Source organism: Chiloscyllium plagiosum, chromosome 39 (assembly GCF_004010195.1).
Source record: "Chiloscyllium plagiosum isolate BGI_BamShark_2017 chromosome 39, ASM401019v2, whole genome shotgun sequence".
Taxonomy (NCBI): domain Eukaryota; kingdom Metazoa; phylum Chordata; class Chondrichthyes; order Orectolobiformes; family Hemiscylliidae; genus Chiloscyllium; species Chiloscyllium plagiosum.
In genome coordinates this window covers 17148053-17161876 of record NC_057748.1, presented here as the reverse complement: position 1 = coordinate 17161876, position 13824 = coordinate 17148053, and the positions used below count along the sequence as shown (strand labels likewise).

The following is a 13824-nucleotide window of genomic DNA, read 5'->3' as shown; positions in this document are numbered from 1 at the left end:
CGGTTTCGACTAAGCTCCCTAAATTACGTTTTGATATAGAAAATCAACTTATCATTGTTGACTTGACTTCGATTTGTGATCTCTTCTGTTGGGATAAGTCTTTCATTTATTTCTGGAATGTAAAAATGTTGGAATCTGTGGATTATACTTCACTGTTTATTTAAGCATGCAGTTTGCTGGCAGGGCCAAATGACTTGAATAAAGACAACACTGTTTTCGATTATGCATCAAATGTTGGCACCGTCCACCAGGCAGAAAGATGGTGCGGAGGAAGCTCCAAAACAATACTGCTCTTGAGAATGCTGAAAGAACGAGATGTGCTTGTGAGGTTTTTCATCTGGCACTTGTCAGGACAGAATTGCAAGAATGCTAAATTTCAAAGGAAACCAACAATGTAGTTTGGCATTCTTGCCAAGTGCAATATTAATTGTCTTTTTGAGATGTAGTATTCTTGCAATTCTGTCCTGATGAGTGTAAGCTGAAAAGCTTTAACCATGTCTTTATTTTTAAGAGCAGTAGTCAAGCTCTGTACTCCTAAGTGCCCATTTAAGTGCTGCTGTTGTTTCCTTCACTTTATCCTGTGTAAAGTTACATGGACTGGCAACTGGCCTCTGTGCATCTATTCTTGCTTATATTGCCTTTTGGTGAGCTATTCAGCTGTGGCCGGCATCATTGCTTCTAAAATGTTTTTCACCTCGTGGTTGAGGTGGCCTTTCATATTGAGCTGGTTCCTTGCTTTCACTCGAGGTTCCTGGGTGAGTAGTGTCAAAAGTTGCCTCCCTAGCTCCCTCTTCACAGAGGAGGTGGTTCTGATGGCAGGTCATGGAGGATCACAGAGCACTGCTGCCAAGAGAAGGTCAGTGGGAGTTTTAGATTACTGAATACCTACCAACGGGGAAGCCACTTACAGGCAGCTGTTGGTGCTGCTGTAAAATAAAAATAACCTCGCAGCAATGTGGTGGGAACGTAAATGCGAGAGATGCTTGTAGCTGCTGAATGTTACTCTACCTTGGTGATCAATAATTAATTTCTGCTGCAGCAATGCAAAAGCAAAATATGCCAGAGATCTGAATTTAAAAATAGTGTGAAAAATGTTCAGGAGGTCTGGCAACATCTGTGGGAAGAGAGAAATGGAGCCAACTTTTCAGGTCTGTGGCCTTTGGACCTGTGAATAGATTAGAGTACAGAAGGAGGCCATTAAGCCCACTGTGTTTGCAACATCTTTCTGGAATGTAAAAATGTTGGAATCTGTGGATTATACTTCACTGTTTATTTAGGCACGTTGTTCGCTGGCAGGGCCAAATGACTTGGAATAAATGCGACACTGTTTTCGATTATGCATCAAATGTTGGCACCATCCGCCAGGCAGAAAGATGGTGCGGAGGAACTGCACGAACCATTCACTTGAATGCCATTTCCCAGCACCTGCCCTGTGGCTGTGCTGACAGGTGGCCACAGGATTTCTGCTTGAACCGCCAAAACTAGACAGCACAGTGGCTCAGCGGTTACCACTGCTGCCTCACAGTGCTACGGAGCTGGGTTCAAATCCACCTTCAGGCGACTGTGTAGAGTTTGTACATTCTCCTTGTGTCTGCGAGAGTTTCCTCCCACAATTCAGAGATGTGCAGGTTAGGTGGATTGGCCATGCTGAATAGGCCTGCCGTGTCCAGGGATGCATATGTTAAGTGGGTTCGCCATGGGAAATGCAGGGTTAGAGGGATACGGTAGGGGTGTGTGGCTGAGTGGAATACTATTTGGAAGGTTGGTATGGACTTGATGGGTAGAATGGCCTCCTTCCACACTGTAGGGACTCTGATTTCCAGGCACCCACCAGCTTCTAGTGAAAAGGTTTTTCCTCATGTTCCCTCTAATCCTTGTTACCGGTCACTTTCAATCTGTAACTGAAAATGAGATCGTTGAAGGGTCGATGACAAGGGGACATAATTTTAAGACGAAGGGGCAAGAGGTTTGGAGGGGATTGGAGGAAAGATTATTTTTCTACCCAGAGTGGTTGGAATCTGGAATGCACTGCCTGAGGTGGGATGCCTCAAACCTTTAAAAAGGACTTGGGTGAGCACCTGAAGTGTCATAAATTGAAGGCTATGGCCCAACTGCTGGAAAGTGGGCTTCGTGTATATCGGGTAGCGCAGTCGTCTGTTGGGTCAATGGGCTGAGGAGTGTTGGGTGGAGTTTAATTTGGTTAAATGCGAGGTATTGTGTTTTGGTAAAACAAACAAGGGTAGGACTTAGACAATTAGTGATAAAGCCCTGGGTAGTGTTGTAGAACAGAGACCTAGGAGTTCAGTACATAATTCTTTGAAATTTGCATCCCAAGACACACAGGGTGGTTAAGGCATTTAGCAAACTTGACTTCATTGCTCAGAGCTTTGAGTGTAGGAATTGAGGCATCATGTTGAAGTTGTACAGGATGTTGGTGAGGCCTCTGGTGGACCACTGTGTGCAGTTCCTGTCACCCTGTTATAGGAAGGATATTATTAAGTTGGAAAGGGTTCAGAAAAGATTAGCAGGTTGTTGTTGGGGGTGGAGGGTTTGAGTTTAAAAATGGACTGGAACTTTGTTCACTGGAGTTTTGGAGGTTGAGGAGTGACCTCAGAGGTTTATAAAGTCATGGGGCACAGAAAACGTGAATGGCTTTTTTCACTAGAACGGAGGAGGTTGAGAGGTGACCTTACAGAGATTTATAAAACAATGAGGGAGATAAGGTGAATAGCAGGTGTGTTTTCCCTAGGGTGGGGGAGTTCAAAACAAGGGGTGGCCTACTTTTAAGGTGAGAGGAGAAAGATTTGCAAAGGATATGAAAAGCAACTATTTTTACACAGTGGTTTGTGTGTGGAATGAACTTCCAGAGGAAGTGGTGGATGAGGGTACAGTTACAATGTTTAAAAGACATTTGGATAAGTTATTGAATAAGAAATATTTGGAGGGATATGGGCCAAATGCACATTGCAGCAAGGTTATTTTTATTTGACTGCAGCACCGACAGCTGCCTGTAAGTGGCTGCCCTGTCAGCAGGAACTGGTTTAGCTTAGGAACATTGGGGAGAGAATAAAATGGTGAGACAGTGTTTATCCTTCAAAGTTGTTGTGTCTAGAAGCAGTGTGTCTAGAAGGCTATGAAGTGCCTGCTCAAAAGATAACATGCTGTTTATCAAGCTTGCATTGCACTTCACTGGGATGGTGCAGCAGGCTGAGGTCAGAGATATCAGATTGAGTAAGCTTGAGAATCCAAGTACAAACCTATGGAAATTTAGGTTAATGCTCACAAATGAGAGGAGATCTTCTGTGTAGCAGTCATTCAGTCTGCATTTGGTGTCTCTGAGGAAATGGGCACTTTGGTGAAATGTGTGGATAAGAGCCCTCTAACTCTGGCATTGTGGGTTTGCCTCAGCCTAAACATGGCTGAGTGGTTAGCACTGTTGTCACACAGTCAGAAAGTTGTGGGCTTACTCAGGAATTTAAGCATAAAACCCGAGGTTGATGCTCTTAGGGGAGACATTAACACCCTCATGGGGAAATGTCCAATGTTTATCTTTTCACTAACTTTACTATTAGAGTGCATCTGGCCATAGTCTCATTGCTGTTTGTGAGGCATGCTGAGTGCTGCATTTCCTACATTACAGCAATGATTACTTTTCAACAGTAGTTTATTGGATATAAAATACTTTGGGGTGATAGGAGGTTGAATGAATTGCTTTAGAAGTGAAGGTTGTTCTTCCTGTTCAGCTGAAGATGAAGGGTCCTTCCCTCACCGTTATGGCTTACGTTTGAAGTCACCGTGTAGTTGCTCTTTGATGTGAACTGATAGTAGAAGACTGCCCTTGGAACTGGACCAACCTGGCTATCTGATTCAGAAAAGACTGCAGCATGATGTAGGAAATGGGAAAGCATTGCTCATGAGTTCAGTGTTTCTTTTCTGCAGAAAAACAATGTAATCTTGCACCTAACTGTGGCTTCCTTGACCTGGGAGAGTGTTACAGGTTCTATCAAGTGTTCCAGTACTCATCACTGCCTTTGAGTTGCCTCATCATGTTCTTTATCAAGAATCATCATTTGCGAGTAATCATTGACCAGTAACTGGAACATTCTTAATTTACTAACTAAATTGCCTCATTATGACCTCCTGCTATCATGAAATCTGACATTACATATTTCACAACATGCTTTACTTTCCACCAGTAGACAAAGCAGCCTGTATACTTAGTATGCATGATCATATTTGAATGCTTCATCAATGCCTGTTGCTTGTATCCATTTCCCATTCTAAGTCTAGAGAGCAGTTGATTGTACCTCAAGTTGATAAACTACTGAGACTTGATGAGCTGAACCCAAGGACAGTGAAGAGGTTGTAGGGGCTCGAGCCAACATCTTCCACTCCACCTTAGGTATAGGTGTGGTGCCAGAGGATTTGGAGAATTGCAGATATTATGTCTTTGTTCACAGCAGGATAAAACCCACAACTTCAGGCCACTTGGTGTTGGGGAAGCTTGTAGAAAACAATATTTGGAATAAAAAGAATCATCAATTGTGCAAGTATAGGTTAATTAAGGAAAGTCAGCATGGACCTATTATTGACAAATTATATTGAACTGATTTGTTTGACTCTGGTTTGGAGGGATTGGGTGAGGGCAATGCTTTTGATGTGATGTATGTGGACTTTCAGAAGGCATTTGAAGTGTTTATGAACAAGGCCAGACCACCCAAAACATTCTTAAGCAGGCAGCCCACACCATAACTTTGCAATTTGTTTTGGTAAGCGTACAGTGAAAATTACCCGGATTACGTTAGTGAGGTTAACTACCGGGTTTTAAAACAGACAAAACTTTATTCACAAAATTACACAATGAAACACACAGAACAGAATAAAGGACCCCAACAGAACTCAGTCTATCCAAACTAAATTTAATTATGCTGTTTGTGAATATAACCAACAGTCCCAATAAGCAAATCCTCTTGAAGTTAGAAGGGCAGAGAGAGAGAGAGAGAGTTTGTTTCCACACAGTTCACTGTTGAGCTCCCAACTAGTTCTGGATTGAACTAAACTGCTCAGCTAGAGAGCTGACCACTCCCCGTTCATTATACAGGTCACCTCTAAAACAGAAATATGGGGTGGGAGCGGAGGAAGAGGGCTGAGAGATAAATCTGAGGGTGGGGGTAAGGTGGCTGGGAAGGCGAAGGGTAGATGCAGGTAGGAAGTGATAGTGATAGGTCGAAAGGGAGGGTAGACCAGATAGGTGGGAAGGAAGATGGGTAGGTAGGAAAGTTCAAGAGAGTAGTGCCGAGTTGGAGGGTTGGATCTGGGATGAGGTGGGGGGAGGGGCGATGAGCAAACTGGTGAAGTTCAGTGTCGATGCCATGTGGTTATAGGGTCCCTAGGCAGAAGGTTAATCGTTCTTCTTCTAGTAGTCAGGTGATTTGGATTTGGCAGTGGAGGAGGTCCAGGATTCACAAGTCCTTGGCAGAGTGGGAGAGGCAGTTGAAGTGGTTGGCCACAGGGCAGTGGGGTTGTTTAGTGAGTGTCCCCCAGAGATGTTCCCTGAAATGTTCGGCGAGTTGGCATCCTGTCTCCCAATGTAGAGCAGACCACATTGAGAGCAATAGACATAGTAGATGAGGTGTTTGGATGTGCAGGAAAATCTCTGCCGGATGTGACAAGATCCTTGGGCCCTTGGACAGAGGTAAGGAGGGAGGTGTGGGCACAGGTTTCACACCTCGTAAAGTGGCAAGGGAAGGTCCTGGGAGTGGAGGGTGGTGGGTGGAGGGGGGGGGGGGGGGGGGGGGGGGGGGGGGGGGGGGGGGGGGGGGGGGGGGGCGTGGACCTAATGAGAAAGAGAGAGGCACAGAGGGAATGGTCTCTGCGGCAGGGGAAGGAAGTATATCTCTGGTGGTGGGGTCTGATTATAGGTGGCGGAAATGGCGAAAGAAATCCACTGTATCAGGAGATTAGGGTGGAAGGTGAGGACTGGTGGTGTTCTATCCTTGTTGCAGTTGGAGGGATGCCGGAAATGGAAGAGATGAGCTGATCACTAATGCCCTCCTCCACTTTCCCGTACCTCCGCCCTGGAACCCCATCCCTCCAAATGCAATGAGGATAGAACTTCCCCTGGTCCTCACCTTCCACCCCACTAATCTCCAGATATATGCCACCTTGGAGCACATTTCAGGGAACAACTCTGGGGAACACACACCAAACAACCGCACTCGCCTGTGGCCGACCACCTCAACTCCCCCTCCCACTTTTCCAAGGGCATGCAAGTCCTGGGCTCCTCCACTGCCAAATCTAAGCCACCCAATGACCGGTGGTCGAATGCCTCTTCTGTCTTGGGGCCCTTGAACACACAGTATCAACATTGACTTCACTACTCTCCCCTCCCCCCACCTCATCCCAGATCTAACCCTCCAACTCTGCACTTTTGACATGTCGTACCTGTCCATCTTCCTTCCCACCTAACCACTCCACCCTCCCTGTCAATATCACCCACCCATCCCCTCACTGCATCTACCTATCGCCTTCCCAGCTACATCACCTCCAGCCCCATCCCCACCCTCCTATTTATCTCATGGCTCCCTTCCTCCGCCCCACATTCCTGATGAAGAGCTTATGCTTGAGACGTCAACTCTAATGCTCCTTAGGTGCTGCCTGACCTGCTGTGCTTTTCCAGCCCCACGCTTTTCGACTCTGATCTGCAGCCCTCACTTTCTCCTACTGCATAATGGAGGTCAGCGTAATCAGAAAGCATGGATTAAAGTGAGTCAGTGGCAACGTGGACACAAAGTTGACAGGAAATGGTGGAGGTGAACAGTTGTGTTTAGGAAGGTTTTTTGTGGCATTCCTCAAACTGGTATCAGGACACTAGCTCTTGAGATATATAAAAGCATCCAAGGCATAGGTGAAGGTGGTGGGTATTTTTGTGATTGGAAGCCAACAGTGTACCTCGGAGTTTGCTGCTGGGACCCTTGCTGTCTGTTATGTACATTAACGACTTAGATGTGAATGACATTAGTGCGATTGCAGATGACACGACAGTTGGTGGTGATGTTGGTAATGAGGAGGATGGTCTCGGGTTACAGTCTGATATTGATCAGCAGGTAAAGTGGGCAGAGCAATCGGGTGGAATTTAATCCCGATAAGTGTAAGGTTCATTTTGAAAAGCCTTAAGGGAAGGATTTACACAGTGAATGCTAGGCCCCAAGGGAGTACTGAGATACTCAGGGGACCTTAGTGTACAAGTTTATAGGCCTTCGAAGGTGTCAGCACACAGGGTGGTGAAGGCAAACAGGATACTTGTCTTCATTAACGTGGGGTGGGGTAGAAAACGGAGCAGTGAAGTCTTGTTGAAACTTTATAGAGCATTGGTTAGACCGTTGATGCAATAAGCAGTTCTGGTTGGCATACTCATGGAAGAACAGGAGAGGGTGCAGAGGAGATTCACCAGGACATTGCCTGAAATGGAAAGTCTTAGTTTTGAGGAGAGACTGGACAGGCTTCATTGATTTTCCCTCGAGCAGAGGAGGCTGAGGGGCAGGGAGTCTGATTGAGATATACAAAATTATAAGAAGCATAGATAGGGTAGATTGTGAAAGTCATCTCCCCCGTGGCAAATGTGTCTCAGACCAGAGAGGATATGTTTAAAGGTGAGGAGTAAGTGGTTCAGATGGGACCTGAGGAAACGTTTTTTCACCCAGAGGTTGGTAGAAATATGGAACGTGCTGCCTGAGAGAGTGGTTGAGGTAGGTCTTCGAGCAATGTTTGAGAAGAATCTGGATGAGCGCTTGAAATGCCAGGGGATAGTGGTTTAAAGACCAAGTGCAGGTAAATCCGGTTAGTTTAGGTAGTGTTTGTGTGTTGACGTAGATATGGTAGGCTGAAGCACCGGTTTCTATGCTCCATGATTCGATGACTAGGCTTGTTGACGTGACACTACTATTAAAATGTTCAGATGCTGCACGACTTGTAAGTATTGTGAACAGGGAGTGAGATTGTTGCACCTCCAAAAGGGTGTTGGTTGATGGAATGCGCTGCAAAATTGCAAATGAATTGATTGAAGAGACATGTGAATGATTAATTTTGGTTCCAACAATGTGGGGAGCTAAAATAAACTAAAGGGACCATTTCTAAAGGGGATACAGGACCAGAGGGACCTTGGAATTTATGTGCACAAGTTATTGAAGATGGCAAGGCAGTTTGAGAGAATTCTTTGAAAAGCTTGCAGGATCCTCGGCTCTAAATATAGGGGCATAATGTCCAAAAGCAAGAACTACTTGACAAACCTGTGAAAAATACTGGCTTCAGTGGGGACGTTGCATCTAGTTCTGGCCACCTTTCAGAAAGATGTGAAGGCGTTATGAGAAGGTGCAAAAACAATTTCACTAGGATGATGAAGTTCTGTAGATGGAGTGGAGAAGCTAGGCTGTTCCCTGTGGAAAACAAACAGTTGAGGGGTGATTTGATAGAAGTGTAGGTGGAGCAAAACCATTCCCATTGGTGGAAGGATCAAGAGCTAGAGGGCACCAGTTTGAGCTGTGGAGCAAAGGAAGCGATGCTGATGAGGCAAATCTTTCTCATGCAGCCAGTGCCGAGCACGTAGAATGCAGTGAGTGTGCATGCCACAACTTCACTTGTGGCTGGTGAAAGAGAATTGGATCATTATGTGAAGAGGACAGTTTACAGGGAGTAAAGGGGAGAGAAATGGCACAAGGTGACTTATCTGTTGCAGACAGCCAGCGCAGACTTGGTGGGATGGTCATTTATGTGTAATTACTTACCGCAATATCATGACATCTCAAACAATTTTAAAACACTCCACATACTGCGTGCCAACCTCAGCAGAGATGCCAAGTGGAAAATTATGGGATTTGCTTCGGGGACTTGTTGGAGAAACTCAGCAGGTTTAGCAGCCTCTGTGGAGAGAGAAACAAATATAACGTTTCTGGACTCAAGTCACTGGGCAATTCTCCAGCATATTCTTTTTTTGTTTGTTTCAGATCTTAGCATCCAGAGTTCTTTGTTTCATTTTTGTGTTTGCTTCAAAGAGTTTGTTGAATTTGATTCAGTCCAGATTTCTCCTCCTTTGTTTGGGGGAGCGGGGGGGTGTAACATCAGTTCAAACCTGAATACCGATTGGTCCTTAAGCAGGGAATCATGTTGGCTTCTCAGATCCACAAAAGAGGAGATGTCACTTTAAAAATTTAACTTTTCCTCAGAGAGAATTGGCGTTTCTTGATGTTTTGCAAGGTTTTGAGAGATGGATTTGGAAAGTTTGCCATCATTTTTCATAATTAATTTATTCTCTTTGCAGTATCTTGTATCATTGCCAACTGGGACAGAATTGAGCAAGTCCAAGCCAGCATCTGACCAACAGACAGCAAAATTGGCAAATGGTGTGTTGTCCCCAGCTGCCAAACCCATGCCAACACTTATTAAAGTAAGATTACTTCTTGGAAAACCTTTATAGAGTGGGATTGTGTGATGAATGTTTTGCATGTTAAACTGTGGTCAGAATGCTGGAATCGTGCACTTGCAACTGTGAGGTTAACCAGATGCTGACTTGTATTTACATAAAATTGTGTGGTCCAAAATCTTTGTTTACTGTATTTCCTTGCCGGTGTTTGCCCTCCCCCTGCCCTGTTCTGTAGGCACTTTGTCTTTGGTGGAGTATGGTTTGAGTGCTGGCCGTTGTTCTCTGCCAAGTGGCCTTATTTTGGTGAAACGTTTTGACAGTGGTGCTAGTCAGCTGTTTATTCACAGGAGGTGATTCTGCACTATCCCTACCCCTCATCATTTCACTTGTAATTGGATGACAGTGGGCACCTTGGCAGACTGCAGTTTGTTCAACCATATCTGGTTGAGAGAGACTCACCCCACAGGAATGGGATTGAATCTGGAATTAGCGTGTGCGCGCGCATGCATTCTAACAGTTATGATTTTTGCATAACCGCAATCAGCGAGTTCGGGGCCTGGGGAGTTGCTGAATCCAATTACGGTAAGAAATCTTGAGCTCTCCAGCATGGCCAGATGTAAGCTAATCCTCACTCTGTACCCAGGAAGCAGGGTTCACAGTTCGTCAAATTTTATTTTCTAAAGTATTATTGTCTGGTGGGTTGTGGAGTATGTCCTTGTGTTGATCACAGGGAGAACCTTGCTTTTAGATTTATTTCAGGTCAGTTAGTAAATATAACTACTTGGAACTTTCAAGTTGTCTTTTACTTGATATAATGCCAATCCTTTCCTGACTTCAGATTCTTTGGATAGTCATTATGCAGCAGCTCAATGTTTTTGAGGTCTTCAGTCATTCTCACCTCCCCACTTGCAGAAAGCGTATACGCTGAAGGCTGCAGTCTCCATACGTTCAGCAGTCAAGAGCTTATTTCTTTTGCATGTTCCTGCCATTTCGAGCACCAAGCTTTCACGTCATTCCCGGAGGAGAGCTCTTATATTTCGCTGACCTTGTGGCTTTCCGCATCTTGTTTCTTTATGTTCGTATCACTGAATGTGAGGGGCTGTTTGTGCTAGCATTCAGTCGTCTCTCCTTCCTGCTTGCAACAATCTGTTAACTAGCAATTTAAATCTGCCTCTTGACTGGTTAAAATCAGCTTTTCTTTCCTTTTGATTTTTGTTTTGTTGCTGCCTCGGTCTTCACTTTGTTCAGTTTTCTCTTGGAGTTTGCTTCTCCTGTTTGTGCAGTTGGTGTACACCCAACACCTTAGCTTGCCCCTTCTGTCGTCAGGGGCTGACAGTCCACTTGTCATATTTCCAATTTTTCTTCTGTCTTTAGTTTGGAACTCGGGACTGTAGTCTACAAATTGGAACTGCACTAAGTTTGCTGATCTTAACCGAGTCAGCTGGTGCTGCAAGTTACTCTGCTCCACAGTGATTAACAGGAAAGGTTAGTCAGAGTCCCTGCTGCTGATTAGAGTGCAGGCATTCCACGTGGGAGCTGCTTCTCCACGGCCCTGATATGAAGATGCAATCTCTGTAACTTTGCTGGTGTAGCCACGCAACCTGCTGCCACTCATTACCAGTGACTGAACCTGATCAATGAGTACTTAGCCAGGGTTGCTGTCACCGACACTGTCAGCATCTTCAGAATAGGTGAAAATTTGCAGTGAGCAGGGTGGGGGCAGCATTGTAGATAATTCCAAAGTGAAAGGGTTGATACTCTGCTCAAGGCAGAAATATAATTTGTTTAGCCTGACACACAAGTACCACAGCCTATTTTGTCAATCGCAAGCCAGTCCATAGAGTTGTCTCTTCTGCCCTTTGTCTAATCCTTCTAATACAAGAAGACACTGTTGAAAGCTAATACCAGGGGAATGATTGTACAGGAAGTTTAAATCTGGCAATGATCAGGGCTCATGTGGAGCTGCCTCCTTTTTTATGTTTCAGTCTGTTTCTAGTTTTGGACTGTGGCCTGGTGTGTTTGTCATTTTGTAAGTTGCGTCTTGATTTTGTCAGTTGGGTGGTCTAAATGTTACCTGCCTCTTCCGAGTGTTCCAGATGAAATCTGATTGTATTTCTTGGTCCTTTCCACGTGCAGCAAAGCCAGCCCAAGACATTGCGAGACAAGAACCAGAGGAGCAAGAAGCTGAAGGAGCCAAAATCCCGCGTGAAGAAACTCAAATACCACCAGTACGTCCCACCAGACCAGAAACTCGACAAGGCTGCCCTGCCCCTGGATTCGGCCTATTCCAAACTCCTCCAGCAGCAGCAGCTCTTCCTGCAGCTCCAGATCCTGTGTCAACAGCAGCAGCACTACAACTACCAGACTATCCTTCCTGCACCTCCAAAGTAAGACACACACACACACACACACACACACACACACCCTATCTGCCTACTGCCTTTGCAGGACAGTTAGAATCATAGAATAGAATCCCTACAGTGTGGAAACAGGCCCTTCAGCCCAACAAGTCAACACTGACCCTCCAAAGAGGACAGTTAGAATCATAGAATAGAGAATCCCTACAGTGGAAACAGGCCCTTCAGCCCAACAAGTCAACACTGACCCTCCAAAGAGAGACCCATTCTCCTACCCTATTATCCTATATTTACCCCTGACTAATGCACCTAACCTATCTCCCTGAAAACCATGGGTAATTTAACATCGCCAATCCACCCTGACCTGCACATCTCTGGATTGTGGGAGGAAACCAGAGCACCCAGAGGAAACCCACGTAGACACGGGGAGAATGTGCAAACCCCACACAGACAGTGGCCCGAGGCTGCAATCGAACCCGGGTCCCTGGCTGTGAGGCAACAGCCTCCATACAGGAGGTTATTGGTTCTAAGGTTGCTGTAGTTCATTAAGTAGTGAGCTGATGCAGTGCCTGAAATCATTTTGAGTCACAGCAGCCATTGAGGACTCAGGTTTAGTTCTCAGTCTGGGCTGAATTGGCTAATCTCACCCTCCCATCCCCAGGGCATTATTGGAACCTCGTCATTGTTACCTTAACGAGGGGAGAGGAAGGGAGTCGGGCTTCCTGCTTCTGATTGCTTAATAGTTTCTCCCACTGGATTGTGCTGAATGAAGACAGGGCGAGGATTAGTCCGTCATTAATTTCACTACACTTTCAGGGTAGTGCAGGATGAGTTACTGGGGTTGGTTTTGCTACCTGCCCCCACAAAGCTAAACCTTTGAGAGAGGAGTTGGGAGACGTCGAGTTGGGAGCAACAGTGGGACTTCAGGGTTTTAACATTTTCCTACTCTACAGTTTGCAAATGAAGTTGCAGTGTGTGAACTGTCAAACTTGAGGTTTCACCTTCAGAAGTGTGAGTGACCCATGAGAACACTTGGGCCAGTTCCCTCGGTTACAAGCAGCAATCAAGCCCACACATTTTCTTTCACTTTGATATGCAGCTTCTGAAAGCATGCACTACTTGGTCTGTTGCTTGTATTTTAGTACACACTCTATTTTGACATAATCACTATGTAATTGACTGCATGGTAGAGTATCTTAGGCCAGAAACAATTTCATCTAAATTTGTCTCCAGTTTCTGGAAGCATATGTCCCCTTGTACTTTCAAAGAAAAGAGACCCTTTTAATAATTTAGTCCCCATCACCGCCTGAATTCACAATGCTGAGGTCTGACACCATGGTGTTGAAGATACAGACTTTCAGCTGCAGTGCTATCTATCAAGTGCTCACTGAAGTGGTGAATGACGGCAGCTATTTCTGAACTAGTGTTTTATAGTGGCCTCTGCAGAAATGCTGAAACAGTTGCATGAAACAGGGTGAGGGCAGGCTCTTGTTGGGCCAGATGGCCTGTTGGTGTGTAATGACATTTGACTGTTCTCAGCTCCAGTGTTGCCGTGTAACTGCATATGGTTGTGATTGCCGGTCTAATCATGGCTGCTTCTCTCATTCTGTCTCAGGCCCAACAGTGACAAACAGACCAGCAGCAGTGCCGCATCAGTGAGGACTCTGAGTAATAGCACACCGTCACCAGGCTCAGGCAGACTCACTCGGCAGAACAGCTGCACAACCATCATCAAAGCACCGGGGTTGCTGCCCTCTAACCTCGACGACCTGAAGGTCTGTTGCATTTACTTCATAGTTCCCCCAAGGTCTGCCTTATCTTCCTGGTCTGTCACTCAGCGTGTTATAAGCGATCTATCAAATATGTAGTGGACCATCTCTCCCTGCACTGGTCTGGAGCTGGTAATTCATAGCAGGATGAACTGCAGCCAGAGCTGTAATTCTGCAGTGTCTTACGTGAGTAATCCCTCTTGCGAGAGCGGAAGTAATGATGCTGTTTAACCAAGAGGCAAAGCTGAGCTTGCATTTTCCAGCAATGTAGACTTTGTAA

At 45.5% G+C, this 13824-nt stretch overlaps 1 protein-coding gene across 5 annotated transcripts in view; it reads left to right on the top strand.

Annotated features, from left to right (window-relative positions):
* LOC122542284 (myocardin-related transcription factor A-like) overlaps nt 1-13824 on the top strand; it is a 200812-nt gene that overhangs the window by 169276 nt on the left and 17712 nt on the right. For all 5 annotated transcript variants that reach the window (XM_043679873.1, XM_043679871.1, XM_043679876.1 and 2 more), the window contains 3 exons: nt 9317-9442; nt 11555-11805; nt 13391-13550. In XM_043679873.1, the coding sequence (XP_043535808.1) occupies nt 9317-9442; nt 11555-11805; nt 13391-13550 (537 nt within the window). The remainder of the gene's footprint in view (nt 1-9316; nt 9443-11554; nt 11806-13390; nt 13551-13824) is intronic.